A 15,214-nucleotide genomic window follows, 5' to 3' on the forward strand; every position below is an offset into this window, starting at 1 on the left:
TGTAAAAATATGTTTAGCAGGAGCAATGCTTAGCAGGTTTTAGAGGAATGTATTGTGCAAAAAATTGTCTCATAGTGCAAGAGTGCAAGAGTTTTTGTTTATCCATAGTGCAGCTGTTTGTGTATGTGTGTCTGTGTGTGAGGTAGAGTAATATGCAGACTTCTCAAGTGTCCTCATTCAATAGCCGGATTGCCTGAGGGTAGAAACTCCTTCTGAGTCTCTCTGTGTTCGTCCTCAGGAACCGGTAGCGCTTCCCTGATGGGAGCACTGAGAAGATTCTGTTTCCGGGGTGGTGAAAGTCTTTTACAATCCTCCTGGCCTTGACCTTGCATCGCTGGTTGTAGATGTATATGATGCAGGGGAGAGAAGTCCTGATGGTCTTCTCCGCTGCCCTCACCACTCTGGACAGTACATTCCGTTCCTTGGCCGTGGTGCCTCCGAACCAGGTAGTGATGCTTCTGGTGAGAGAGAGATGCATGCTTGTTTTATATTGGTGCTACGTTTATGATTTCTGTTATGTTTGAGCTCTGTTTATGATTAAATTTTACGTTTGAGTTCACTCGATTTTACTTAGTAAAGAGTTGTCATGTATGAAGGTTACCACTAATGACCCTATTCTTACTAGCTTGTTTTGATTCCTTATGCCTGGTTGTTCTTAGCATAATAAATGATTCCTTGTGTACTGCTATTGTGCCAGCAGCATTTAAAATTATACCTGTTACACCAGTCCCAAAAAATCAGCAATACGGATTTGGACAATTTGAATAATTTTAGTCCTATCTAATCCTGGAGCGTGTCGTTGCTTCTCAATTATGTAAACACCTTACTGTTATCAATCTTTTTGAGCCTTTTCAGTCTGGTTTTCATAAGTTTCATAGTACAGAAGCCGCTCTGGTTAAAGTCACTAATGATATGTTAAAAGCTTCAGATTCTGGCTCTCTTTTTATTCTTATTCTGCTTGATCTCAGCACTGCTTTTGATATTGTTGATCATAATCTTTTACTTTCAAGATTTGAAACTGTATTTGGTGTCACCGAGACTGCCTTAAGCTGGTTTAGATCCTATCTCATTGCTCGTAAGCAGTTTGTCTCCATGGGCGGTTTTAGGTCTTAGACCTGTTTGCTCTGGTGTCCCCCAAGGTTCAATTCTAGCCCCTTTACTTTTTATCCTTTATATTTTTCTGCTTGGTCAGCTCTTAAAATTCCTTGGTTTAACTTACCGTTTTTATGCAGATGACACACAAATTTATATCCACTCAAAAAAGGGTCAAAATGTGGCAAATCCCTTCTTATTAACCTGTATCTCTGAGATAAAATCATGGATGTCTCGTAATTAATGTCTGAACAGTAATAAGACTGAAGTCTTGCTTCTTGGCTCTCCTCAACAGCTCTCTGAAGTGTGTCCTTCATCTCTATTGGGTGATGGTTCAGTTTTGCACTTTCAAACAAGATTGAAAAATCTAGGAGTTATATTTGATGCAGGCTTGACTTTCTATCCACAAGTGCAGAATACTGTCAAAACTGTCATTTACTGTCATTTTTTCATCTAGGAAATATTGCATTTGTATTCGCCTGCATCGATTACTGTAATGAACTTGTTGCTGGAGTAAATAAATCCACACTAAACAAATTACAATATGTTCAAAGCTCAGCAGCTAGAATCCTGAATGGGCAATGACAAGAGATCATATTACTCCTAGTTTGGAATCCTTACATTGGCTTCCCGTCAGGTTTCAAGTTGATTTTAAAATTCTCATGTTACATATAAAGCTCTGCATGGACTGGCTCCCCAGTATTTGACTGAGCTCTTAACATAACCTCCACTCTTCTCAGTCTGGTCTTTCAGTTGTCCCTCAGACTCATTTACACTCCATGGGTGATAGGGCTTTCTCTTTTAATGCACCTAAACTATAGAATTCACTTCCTGCTGATATCAGACATGCACAGACATTAGGTATTTTTAAATATTATCTTATACTTTCTTTTAGGTTAGCTTTTACTTGCCTGCAGAATTAATTGATGTTTGATGGGTTTTTTTTTATGATTTACACATGATTGTGTTTTTTATGTAAAGCACCTTGAGAAGCTACATTTAAAGGCAGTATATAAAATAAAGTTTTTTATTATTATTATTATTATTATTATTATTATGCCTCAACAGGTAAGAGCTGTTTTAGTGGCACAAGGGGGACCTACACAATATTATGCAGGTGGTTTTAATGTTATGGCTGTTCGGTGTATAAGGTGTTAATAGGAACACCTATACACCTGCTTATTTATGCAGTTATCCAATCAGCCAATCATGTGGCAGTAGCACAATACATAAAATCATGAAGATACAGGTCAAGAGCTTCAGTTAATGCTCACATCAAACATCAGAATGAAGAAACAGTGTGGTCACTGTGACTTTAACTGTGGCATGGTTGTTGGTGCCAGATGGGCTGGTTTGAGTATTTCATAAACTGCTGATCTACTGGGATTTTCACACACAATAGTCTACACAGAATGGTGTGAAAAACAAAAAACATTGAGTGAGCAACAGTTCTGTGGGTGGAAATGCCTTGTTGATAAGAGAGGTCAGAGGAAAATGGCCAGATTGGTTCAAACTACCAGGAAGGATATAGTAACTCTTTACCGCCGTGGTGAGCAGAAAAGCATCTCAGCATGCACAAAACATTGAAACTTGTGGTGGATGGGCTACAACTGGGTTCCACCCCTTTCAGCCAAGAACAGGGATCTGAGGCTATCCTGGGCACAGGCTCATCCAAACTGGACTGCTGAAGATTAGAAAAAAGTCAAGTGGTTTTCTTCCAGTCTTAAACTGTACAGTTTCAGTTTCAACATAGGTTATAGCTTCCCCCCAAAAAATTATTTGGGGGAGCCCAGACTAGAGCTGGTCCGGAAGGGCCTTGATCCGGTCGAACTGCCTCTGATTCTCCTGGATTTGTTTGTTCTGGACCAACATACACCGAAGCATGTCTTCTGCATCCAAAGTGGGTCTTCTGTCAGGATTGGAGTTGGATGTGGATGCAAGTGCTGATATGGTTTAATCAGTGCAATACAAAACACACACAAGGTACATGAACAAGAACAACAAGAACTACGTAAATGATGTGAGCTTAACAAATGCAAGACAAAGAGTGCTCCCAGAGACAGAACTTAAATACCCATGCTCATTAGACATAAACATACACCGATCAGCCATAACATTAAAACCACCTGCCTAATTTTGTGTAGGCCCCCCTTGTGCCACCAAAACAGCTCTGAGACATCAAGGCAGGGACTGCACAAGACTCCTGAAGGTGTGCTGTAGTATCTGGCACCAAGACATTAGCAGCAGATCCTCTTTGCCCTATAAGTTGCGAGGTGGGGCTTCCATGGATCAGACTTGTTTGTCCAGCACATCCCACACATGCTCAATCGGATTGAGATCCGGGGAATTTGGAGGCCAAGTCAAGACCTTGAGCTCTTTGTCATGTTCCTCAAACCATTCCTGAGCAATTTTCGCAGTGTGGCAGGGCACATTATCCTACTGAAAGAGGTCACTGCAAATTAGGGAATACCATTACAATGAAGGAGTTTACTTGGTCTGCAACAATGTTTAGGTAGGTGGTACTGTATGTGTCAAAGTAACATCCACATGAATGTCAGGACCCAAGGTTTCCCAGCAAAACATCGTCCAAAGCATCACACTGCCTCCGTCGGCTTGCCTTCTTCCCATAGTGCATCCTGGTGCCATCTCTTCCCCAGGTAAGCAACGCACACGCACCTGGCCGTCCAAATGATGTAAAAGAAAACATGATTCATCAGACCAGGCCACCTTCTTCCATTGCTCCATGGTCCAATTCTGATGCTCACATGCCCATTGTAGGCACTTTCAGCGGTGGACAGGGGTCAGCATGGGCACTCTGACCGGTCTGTGGCTATGAAGCCCCATATACCGCATTCTGTGCTCTGACACCTTTCTATCATAGCCAGACGGGCTAGGCTTCGCTCCCCATGCACATCAATGAGCCTTGGGTGCCCATGACCCTGTCACCAGTTCACAGGTTGTCCTTCTTTGGACCACTTTTGGTAGGTACTAACCACTGCATACCAGGAACACCCCTCCAGACCTGCTGTTTTGGAGATGCTCTGATTCAGTCATCTAGCCATAACAATTTGGTCCTTGTCAAAGTCACTCAGATCCTTATGCTTGCCCGTTTGCTTTCAACACATCAACTTCTGTTCACTTTCTGCATAATATATCCCACCACTTGACAGGCGCCATTGTAACGAGATAATCAATGTTATTCACTTCACCTGAGGTGTGTGTGTATGTATGTGTATATATATATATATATATATATATATACAGTCAGGTCCATAAATATTGGGACAGTGACACAGTTTTGGTAATTTTGCCTCTGTACACCACCACAATGGATTTGAAATGAAGCAATCAAGATGTGACTAAAGTGTAGACTTTCAGCTTTAATTCAATGGCTTCAAGAAAAATACTGCATTAGCCGTTTAGGATTTACAGCCATTTTTTACAGAGTTCCTCCATTTTCACAGGCTCAAAAGTAATGGGACAATTGACTGATAAGCAGTTTCATGGCCAGCTGTGGCCTGCTTCCTCCTTATATCATGATAAATTAAGGAGATAAAAGGTCTGGAGGTGATTCCAAGTGTTGAATTTGCATTTGGTAGCTGTTCATGGGAACTCTCAATATGCCGTCCAAAGAGGTGTTGATGCAAGTGAAGGAGGCCATCATCAGGCTGAAAAACCAAAACAGACATATCAGAGAGATAGCAGAAACTTTAGGAGGGCCAAATCAACAATTTGTTTCATTCTTAAAAAGAAGGAATGCACTGGCGAGCTCAGCAACACCAAAAGGCCTGGGAGACCACAGAAAACAACTAAAGTGGATGATTGCAGAATTCTTTTCTTATTGAAGAACAACCCCTTCACAACATCTAGCCAAGTCAGGAACACTCTGGAGGAGGTAGGCCTATCATTGTCAAAGTCTACAATCAAGAGCCACCTTCATAAATGTAAATACAGACGGTTTACCTCAAGATGCAAACCTCTGGTAACACTCAAGAACACAAAGGCCAGATTAGACTTTGCTAAAAAACCTCTAAAAAAAGCCTGACCAGTTCTGATGCAAGATTAACTTGTACCAGAATGATGGGAAGAGAAAAGTATGGAGAAGGAAAGGAAGGGCTCATGATCCAAAGCATACCACATCATCCGTCAAACATGTGGAGGCAGTGTTATGGCATGGGCATGTTTGGCTGCCAATGGAACTGGGTCACTGGGGTTTATTGATAATGTGACTGTTGATAGAAGTAGCAGGATGAATTCTGAAGTGTACAGAGCTATACTTTCTGCTCAGATTCAGTCAAATGCTGCAAAACTGATAGGACAGCACTTCACAGTACAGATGGATAACAACCCAAAACATACTGTGAAAGCAGCCCAAGAGCTTGGAAATTAAATGTTCTTAAATGGCCGAGTCAGTCACCTGACCTCAACCCAACTGAGCTGCTTTTCACTTACTGAAGACAAATCTGAAGGCAGAATGACCCACAAACAAGCAGCAACTGAAGATGGCTGCAGTAAAGACCTGGCAAATCATCTCAAGAGAGGAAACTCAGCATTTGGTGATGTCCATGGGGTCCAGACTTCAGGTAGTCATTGACTGCAAAGGATTTACCTCCAAGTAATAAAAATAATACTAATATTTATGATTATATTAGTTTGTCCCATTACTTTTGAGCCTGTGAAAATGGAGGAACTCTGTAAAAAATGGCTGTAATTCCTAAACGGTTAATGCAATATTTTTGTTAAACCCCTTGAATTAAAGCTGAAAGTCTACGCTTAAGTCACATCTTGACTGCTTCATTTCAAATCCACTGTGGTGGTGTACAATGGCAAAATTACCAAAACTGTGTCACTGTCCCAATATTTATGGACCTGACTGTATATATATATATATATATATATATATATATATATATATATATATATATATATATATATATGTATGTATGTATTTGTAAAACTTCCATAATACATTGTAGTACAATAGACATGAGGTCTGGCATTTAATCTCATTTCATTTTTGTACCTTCTTGGGATTTAAACCTACATTTAATAATTCAACTGTGATAACATAATCCAAGCATATGGGTAAGCAGTTAAGGGTTAACACTTGAGGTTCTGGCATAAGTACACACTAAAAAAATTATCTTAGCAAGGAAAAATATCTTGAATATAGGCAAATTCTACAACTATAGGCAACTAATACTTCCCTTCATTAGATTAGTTCAGGTTTTAAACAAATATAAGATTATTAAGCCTATTTCTAGATTTTTTAAAATTAATTTCATTATTAAAATTGTCATTCTATTGGCAGATAATTTTGCTTATTTCAATAGAATAAGATGGTTTCAATTTTCAAATTAGTACATGTCTAAATAGGCTTAATGGTCTTATTTGTAATATAATTAATCTCATATTGAGGAATATTAGATTTATTTTTCTTTTATTCAGAATATCTTCACTTGATAAGATACCTTTTTTGCTCTGCAGTCTTGGGACTTGAACCCCTTATGATGCAGTTGCTAGCGTAGAACCAAACCACTGAACTATTTTTGAACAATATTTTTTCATTGACTTGTAAGAGGGCACCAAAAGCATAAATTTAGAAACCAACTGTTCCAATATTCCAATATTATATATACAGTATGCAAAAAAGGGGTTGGATAATACTTAGGTAATTGCACTTCACATAAAAACAAAATACTGAATTCACCATGAAATATAAAGTATTATATTGAGTTCGATTAACATTAAGTTTGGAAAATCGATTAGTAAAGTTTCTAGTGTGCCTTAGTATTCACTTCAACAGGGTTACTACACATTACCTAAGCAGCAATTCAAATTGTATTGCATGACATAGCAGATTGTTTTCCTTATGACTTAGTGGACTAGCTAGTCATACAGGAACTGGCCTGATGAACCTGTGCTCTTTTCAGCTCGTTTCATCAGTTAAAAATGTTTAAATGTAGATCATTTTTTTTCTTTCACTGAAGTAGAATTTTGCTTTCATTCCTCTTTTAATTTGTTTGACACAGAACCCATAGTTTCACTTAAGTACAGTTTCTCTGTACTTTTTTCACCCCTAGCCAAGAATGCCACATATCAACTATCATTAAGATCAGTGTTAGCTATTATAGATCAACCACTCTAATTTACCGGTATGGATTACCTTTGTTGTTTAAGTAATAGATGATGAAACATGGTGGCATGCTTGCATGAAAGTGTTATATCTTATTTGAAATTGTATACATACCAACATGATTAGAAATAACAATGAAATGACAAGCTTTTATTTGGTCATAATATTCTATTAAGTTTAAGCTCCAAGAGATATCAGAATTTAGTTTCATAATTGCTTTTAAAAGAAATAATTAAAACATTCAGTCTTGTTTTTTATGACCTGATTTTCCTTTAGTGTGGTCTGGGGCACCAAAGCTGAGAAATGTTATGATGTTGTGGGACGAGTGCTGTGGAAGTACCCCAGCATTTTGTTGCACTGCTAAATCTTTTCTCAGGATGCTACGCAGGCGGTTCATTCACAAAGTGAAAGCTAAGTTGCCAGGCCAGGCGGATACAGGTTTCTATTCTATTCTATTCTATTCTATTCTATTCTATTCTATTCTATTCTATAGAATTAATTTAGAATTCATTCTCCAACATCTTTCTCCCAGTCTTTGCTCAGTTGTTGCAGCAGGTGCAGTCCTGCTCTATGATGGTCCCACTAGCAGCGTGCACAACAGATCTGGTGACTTTGTTTCAGTTACATGTCTACCTCAGCCACTGGAAGGTCACCAACTTTGGAGAGCATATCTCTCACATGTCCAGAGAAGGTAAGTGCACAATGTTGCTCAACAGCAAATTGTTTCTACAGATAATCTAGGCAGAACTATAAATTTTGATGTGCCTTTGGAGAAACAAGATATGCCAGAACTAAATCAGAAAATAATGTGTTGAACAACCAAATTAAACTTTCATTGAGGTCCAAACCTTAAGTACTAGCGTTATGCTATTGGTAATGCTAATGTTAACTGCCTAAACAACATCAACAACCTGTTTAGCAAAGTGTGACAAGAAAATTTGACTTCATTTGTTAGATTCACATTGTTTGATTGAGATTCATTGTTAGTATAATGTAAAATTATTTTGAAATAACTGCTACAGTGTATGCATATAGCAAATTACTAGCACATTGGAATATTGTAATCAGGTCTAAGTCTAAAATAATCTGTGCACCTTTTGTGCTGTACAATGGGAATAAACAATGAGATTTGCTCATCAATACAAACAAGCTGACCATTGGTACTACACACTAAGCTGGGAAAATTTGATAGGTTAGTGAAAACTCTGATAAGTCTGTAATATGCCAATTTACTCTGAATTTGGCTAATATTATTTTTATGAACACGAAAAAAAGCAACAAGGGGTTCTGACAACTGCAAGTGGCACAGACCCAACAGGGCACACCAGTGGCTACTCCAGTCATTTCTATATTAGATTATTACAGAAATTGGCATAAAACCACAATTGAACTTTAATAATGATTTGCACAATAATATTTGCACAATAATAATAATTATAATAATAATGATTTGCACAATAATATTTCTATTTCTAAAGAATATTTCTAGAAATCATATTAAAAGTACTAAAGTAGTTTCTAAGAAAGATGGCAGTACAGTGAAGGAAGTCATGGGAAATGACAATGTGTCAAAGATTGATTACCCAGAACACAACTAAACATTTGCAGAATTAAATATCCGTTCCAAAGACTTACAAAGACCATTTCTCCTGACTAGCTTATAAGAAATATAAAAAACAAACATGTTAAAATAAGAATCATAGAACTATAAGATGGCACCAGTCCGATAAATAGAATACTGTAACCAAGGACCAAGGGAAAAGACCAGGATTGGATTCCAAAAAAAGATTTTTTTAGCTGTACATGTTTAAATATAAAGAAACATGATTGGATTTGGATACTTCTACTTCATTCTTTATATTATTTTCGCCGTAAAAAAGTTACAGTTTGTTATGTTCATGCCAGAATCGGTCTAACTACATATCCCAAACTGCCTCACAGCCTACAAACATGACTGCCAGGAACTCCAGTTCCCAACACACATCACTACCTACAGACATGGCAGCCTCAGACTCTATCCTGGTATCTTGGTCTGGACTGTTTTGCTATAATTTTTGGTTTTGAGATTCCACCTGTCTTAGTGTTTACTGTTTGCCTGTTGCCTGACTTGATTGTGGATGGCTGTCTACCAAGGACATCCGGGTCTCACAAGGTTGTACGAAACTCATACAATGCTTCATAGGCCTCTACAAGATCCTGCCATATCAACCACATCTGCAGGATTTTTCTTTTTAGAAAAGAAAGGGGGCAGACTCCGACAGTGCATTGACTACAGAGGTCTCAACCAAATCACAATCAAATATCATTATCCACTGCCACTTATCCCAAAAGCTCTAGAGCAACTCAGAGAAGCCTGTGTATTCACCATACCTGTGGAGCACATACAACCTCATTTGCATCAGACAAGATTCATTGTATGAATGGACGACGGGCCTTTAGCACTACCTCTGGCCACTTCAGGAATTGCATAATGCTTAGGGCCTCTCTTGCACTCCAGCAGTGTTCCAATGCCTTATCAATGATGTTCTCCATGACATGCCAGGGAATTCTTAATTGCCTATATTGACAATATCCTGATCTATTCCCCACTGTTAGAAGCTCACACAGACCACACCAAACAGGTACTGAGGTGGCTGCTCCAAAACCAGTTGTATGTATAAGGTGAAAAATGCGAGTTGCACCAAACCAAGAGTTCGTTTCAGGACTATGTTATTAGTGCCAAGGGAGTCCTCATGGAAGTCAATAAGGTAAATGCTGTCTGAGAATGGCCCACATCCAAAACTGTTAATGAGCTTCAAAAATTCCTTGGCTTTGTGAATTTCTACAAGCAATTCATTCATAATCTCAGCCTCATCACTGCAGCGCTCCCCTCCCTCCTTATCTTGGGCTAAGTACGTGAAGAACTCACTATGTCACTCCGCAACCGAACTAACACCCTTCCTGTGTGTACTGGGTTATCAACTGCCCTTGTTACTTTGGAATACAAACACCACTGACTCACTACTGATAGATGAATGATTTACACATAGTGAATGAGTTTGGGAGAGAACTCATCAAAGACTTGAACAAGTGGCATAAACTTACAAAGAGTTTGCTGACCAACACCGTGGAGAGACTCCAAGTTATGAATCCCCTGATCACGTATGGCTGTCTACCAAGGACATCTGGGTCCTACAAGGTTGTAAGAAATTCACACAACATATCATAGGCCCCTACAAGATCCTGCAGCATATGAATGACATGACTTACAAACTGGAATTACCTCATCATTGCTGCTTAGCACCGTCCTTCCAAGTGTCCTGCCTTAAACCACTCACCCCAGGCCCATTAGTGGAAAATGTTCTACCCACAACACCCCCAGCACCCCTCAGAGACCTGAAAATGGCAGTTCACAGACACTCCCCATCCAATCTGATTGTGCTTTAGGAGTCTGTGCCAGGAAGAATGAAGAATCTGCCCAAATTCAGGTGTACAAAGCTTGTAGAGGCTTACTGAAAAAGACTTGAAGCTGTAATACTGCCAAAGGTGTTTCTAAAAAGTACTGAATAAAGAGTCCTAATATTTACCTAAATGAGAAATTATAGTTTTGATTTTTAATAAATTTGCAAAAAATTCTTTGCTTGGCTATGGGTTATTGTGTGCAGTGTGATGGCCAAAAAAGTAAATTTAATCCATTTTAATTCAAGTCTATAACAAAATAAATTGTGCAAAAACTGAAGTTTTTTTCTCCTCTGTTTATCTGTTTTAGTGTATTTAGTATCATGCCTACAGACCCCAAAGAGGAGGAGTGTTCTCAAGAAGCTGAAGGGAAGGAGGATCTCAGAACTGCAACCAATGGGACAAACCCTCCAGCTCCTAGCCAAGTTACTTACAGATGATAGTCACAAGGTTGCAGTTTCAGCAACCTCCTGCCTCTGTAGGGCCTCAGGCTATAAGTCCTTCAGGTTAAAGGTATGGAATAAGCAACCCACCACATCTTATGTATGTTCCAAATTTGTTTATATTTCAAGGTAAAAATATAAATCTAATTATTTCACTAAAAATACAGACATGCTGCATTTGATCTGTTGACCTTGACAGGCCCTGGTTCATTATACATGGCTGTTGAAAGACAATGACATTCAAGTGCAGCAGCAGGCTTGTTTAGCACTGAAATGCTTAAAGGTAACCATTTTCATTTTCACTGAAGTCAGTGCCAAAATGTTTAATAGGTTATTAAAAATACTAAAAAGATAAAGCCGTCTGATCTGAATGGATGAACTGAATTGTCATTTGACAACAGCAGTGACTACATAATCTATTGCAAATATCTAGAAACTGCACTCACCATTCACTTTAACAAGAACACCTGTACACCTGCTCAATTATGCAGTTATCCATTCAGCCAGTCATGTGGCAGCAGCACAGTGCATAAAATTGTGCAGATACAGGTCAAGAGCTTCAGAACTCATAAAATCACACTTTACAACTGTGGTGAGCAGTAAAGCATCTCAGCATGCACAAAACATGAGTACAACAGCAGTAGACCACACTGGGTTCCACTCCTGTCAGCCAAGAACAGGAATCTGAGGCTATCATGGGCACAGGCTTATCCAAAGTGATTAGCACTGCCAACAACTTCAAATGCTCTTTTCTTGCACAGATGATGAAAACTCCACTTGTCCTGTTATAGAGAAGAATCACTGCAAATCAGTACAAACTTATTCTGACTGATCACCTTTATCTTGTTATGAAATATGTCTATCCTGTTGGGAGTGGTCTGCTAAGGTTATAGTCCTGCTAATTTACTTTGTCATTTATTAATGACTGAGATGATCCACCTACAAATAATGGTTCATAAAAAGCTTAGATTAAGGCTGAGATTGAGAGGAGTAAAGATTAAAATTTGTGATCTATGTCCTAGGCCCTTGAAAGTGCTGAGCAGGTGGCTGAGCTGTGGCACTCCACAGATGAAGAGTTAAGGAACGCAGCCAGAGAGACCATTCTTTCATTTGGTAACCTTTTAACCTGATGCAACAAGTACACCTATTATTATTTAAGAAGAATTACAAACTATACTGATATACAGCATTCTATGCATTCTGATTGAGACCCTCTACTAAGAACGCTAACTGAATTGTAGATATTAGGGCAGAGCATTAATGTATCTCTAAATAGTATTATACAGAATGATGCAGTCATTAATGAATTTTTTCCATTTTAATTTAAATTTATTTTTAAGGCACAAGATTGTGCCATTTTATCTACACTCACCAAACACTTTATTAGGAACACCAGCACACCTACTCGGTTATCTAATCAGTCAACTGCATGGCAGCAGTGCAATGCATAATGAATGAATAATGCAGATACTGGCCAGAAGTTTTGGGTAATGTTCACATCAACCATCAGAATGGGGAAAAAATGTGATCTCAGTAATTTTGCCCGTGGCATGATTTGAGTATTTCTATAACTACTGATCTCCTGGGATTTTCATGTACAACAGTCTCTAAAGTTTACTTGGAATGATGCAATAAAGAAAAAAACATCTAGTGATCGGCAGAATGACAACACAACGAACCTTGAGGTGGATGGGCTGCAACAGCAGAAAACCACTTCGGGTTCCACTTCTGTCCAATAGAACCAATGGAACACCTTTAGGATGTGGTAGGAGGGCACATTCGCATCATGAAAGTGCACCTGAAAAATCTGCAGGAATTGCAGGATGCAATCATGTCAACATGGACCGGAGTTTCAAAGGAATGTTTCCAACATCTTGTGGAATCCATGCCACGAAGAACTGAGGCTGTTTTGAGAGCAAAGAGATGCCCGTGTTCCTAATTAAATGCTCAATGAGTGTATAATACTATAATACTTCTATATTAAAATATTACTATATTTTTATACTATATTTAATATTTTTTTAAAATTAAAAATTTTTAAAATTTTGGAAAATTTATCCTTGGTTAATTAAAAGAGACACGAATTGTAGGAAAGAGTTTAAATAAACATTTATCAAATGAAAAGAGGTTGACATTAGCAACCACAGAACAACAAATTTGTTATTATATTTAATATTAACTATACTGCAATTTTATTACAGGGAAAAAAGGCCACAAAGCCTTCCAGAGAATGGACCAGATCTGCGCTGAGTTACAAGAGGAAATTTACAAAAATTTAAAAACAGAAATCACAGTCTTCTAGTGATTGCATAAATTTGGCTAAGTCTTTTGCTGCTGATCAGAAGACATCAAGAAGTGTAAGCAATTATGGAAAAAAATAAAATAAAAAGTAAAAAACTCCAGTAATATCCCACACAGTAGCAGTTACAGAAAAGAGACCAAAAGCTAGACTTTGCATGCAAAAATATTCAGTATTGAAGTAACTCAAAATGGACTGTAGTCATACAAAGGGCACTGCTTAATAGTGCCTTTGAGTCTTATTTTATTCAGTCCATTTTTGTATAAAACCATTCGAAATATTATAAAAAGCATGATCTATATTTTCACAATAAAACATAGTGCCAATAATTGTAACTAATGTGTTAAAAACCAACCATATACAGACACAGTGTCTGGTTAAAAAAAAAAAAAATATATGTAGATATATATATATGTTAGGATTGAGTACTGTTTTATTCAATATGCTGAAGGAAAAAAGTCACTGTTTTTCTAAGTGCACTGCCACTGGTGGTTGTATTACTACCTACTACTAGCCTCTAATTCATTTAGCCACTGCTGTGGAAGCGCTGTTTTCCAGCAAACTCCTTTCTGCTGACATGCACAGAAAATCCAGACATGTTATTCAATTGCAGAATAAAAAATTCCTGTCACCCAGTCATACAGGATACACGCTATTGTAGTCCAAAATTAAAATTTCCTCTTACCAAGTCATGTTTGGGTGCTTCTTTAAATACATTAAATCTAGTTAAAACGAAGATAAATAAAATGTTATTAGCAGTTGTGTCATAAAGTAATAATTTTTGTTATCAGAAAGTTTTCTTGTTCTGTGTTGTTTGTTGCATTCATAGGCCTGTTGACTATTTTATTTATTTAAATGTTGACTGTTTGCAAAAAAAACATGAATTAAATATTAATTTTACTTGAAGGTGTCATTCTTATATAGCCCAGTGTTTTTTCTCAGCAGTAGTAATTACCATATGACCAGAATTACAGAATACTTTTGGCAAACTTAATCGTTCCTGGACACTGTGACCGGCACCAAAAATCCAAAAATACACTGCTGCAAACAGAACAGAGCAATATTTTTCATTTCAGCAAGCTGCAAACTTCAAACGTGTGTTACTCATGATTAAAAACACATTTGTATTAAGTCACAATTAAATCCTTGGGATTAATTTAGAAATATGTGTCAAAGGTCAAAAGGGCTTTCAAAAAATGAAAAAGTAGTAAGTAAGGAAGCAGATTTTTTGCCTTTATCTATGGAATCAAGTTGTGGCAAACAGCAGTGGCTTGTGACCATAGATTTTGGTGGGGCAGGACAACATAGCCTCAAACAAAATTAGGTCAAGAGGCTGCCACGCTAGACATATGCTATTGGCTACTATATGGTGTATTTTTTTATTAACCCCGTAATCCAGCATACAGTCTAGTAGCTTGATTTGAGTGGTTTTAGATGTACATTTGTACACACGTGCTTGATACAGCAGGTATGTTTCCCATCACAGTGTACAAGGCACACACAGAAGAGGTCATATCATTAACCAGGATTAAAATAGAAATGGTTCTGTATGTCATGCTGATTTTCTTAGTACTCACATATATGTTGATGAATGTCAATTACCTGTAAATTACCAGGCACATGCATGGCACAGCTTATTTGAATTTGGCCATGATGCCCACAAAACTTCATAAAAAAAAAAGCTCGGAGAGCTGAAATGATTAGTAAATGGCAAAAAAAAAAAAAAAAAAAACTTTCTCAGAGATAGAAAAGTAAAAGTTATTTTGAGTCATGTCTATGCAAAAAAAAAAAAAAATTTAGAGAAAA

General features: G+C 37.8%; 1 protein-coding gene across 4 annotated transcripts in view; it reads left to right on the top strand.

The window, feature by feature from the left end:
- Positions 1-15,205, top strand: part of ripor3 (RIPOR family member 3) — a 61,440-nt gene extending 46,235 nt beyond the window's left edge. For 3 of the 4 annotated variants that reach the window (XM_034298497.2, XM_053231030.1, XM_053231033.1), the window contains 6 exons: positions 7,505-7,666; positions 7,761-7,919; positions 10,977-11,179; positions 11,309-11,392; positions 12,132-12,222; positions 13,311-15,205. In XM_034298497.2, the coding sequence (XP_034154388.1) occupies positions 7,505-7,666; positions 7,761-7,919; positions 10,977-11,179; positions 11,309-11,392; positions 12,132-12,222; positions 13,311-13,411 (800 nt within the window). In that variant the 3' untranslated portion in view covers positions 13,412-15,205. Of the gene's footprint in view, positions 1-238; positions 4,311-7,504; positions 7,667-7,760; positions 7,920-10,976; positions 11,180-11,308; positions 11,393-12,131; positions 12,223-13,310 lie in introns of those variants that run through there. The other variant, XM_053231036.1, reaches the window with a different exon arrangement.
- The last annotated feature ends 9 nt before the right edge of the window (positions 15,206-15,214 follow it).

Source organism: Pangasianodon hypophthalmus, chromosome 2, assembly GCF_027358585.1.
Source record: "Pangasianodon hypophthalmus isolate fPanHyp1 chromosome 2, fPanHyp1.pri, whole genome shotgun sequence".
Classification (NCBI taxonomy): Eukaryota; Metazoa; Chordata; class Actinopteri; order Siluriformes; family Pangasiidae; genus Pangasianodon; species Pangasianodon hypophthalmus.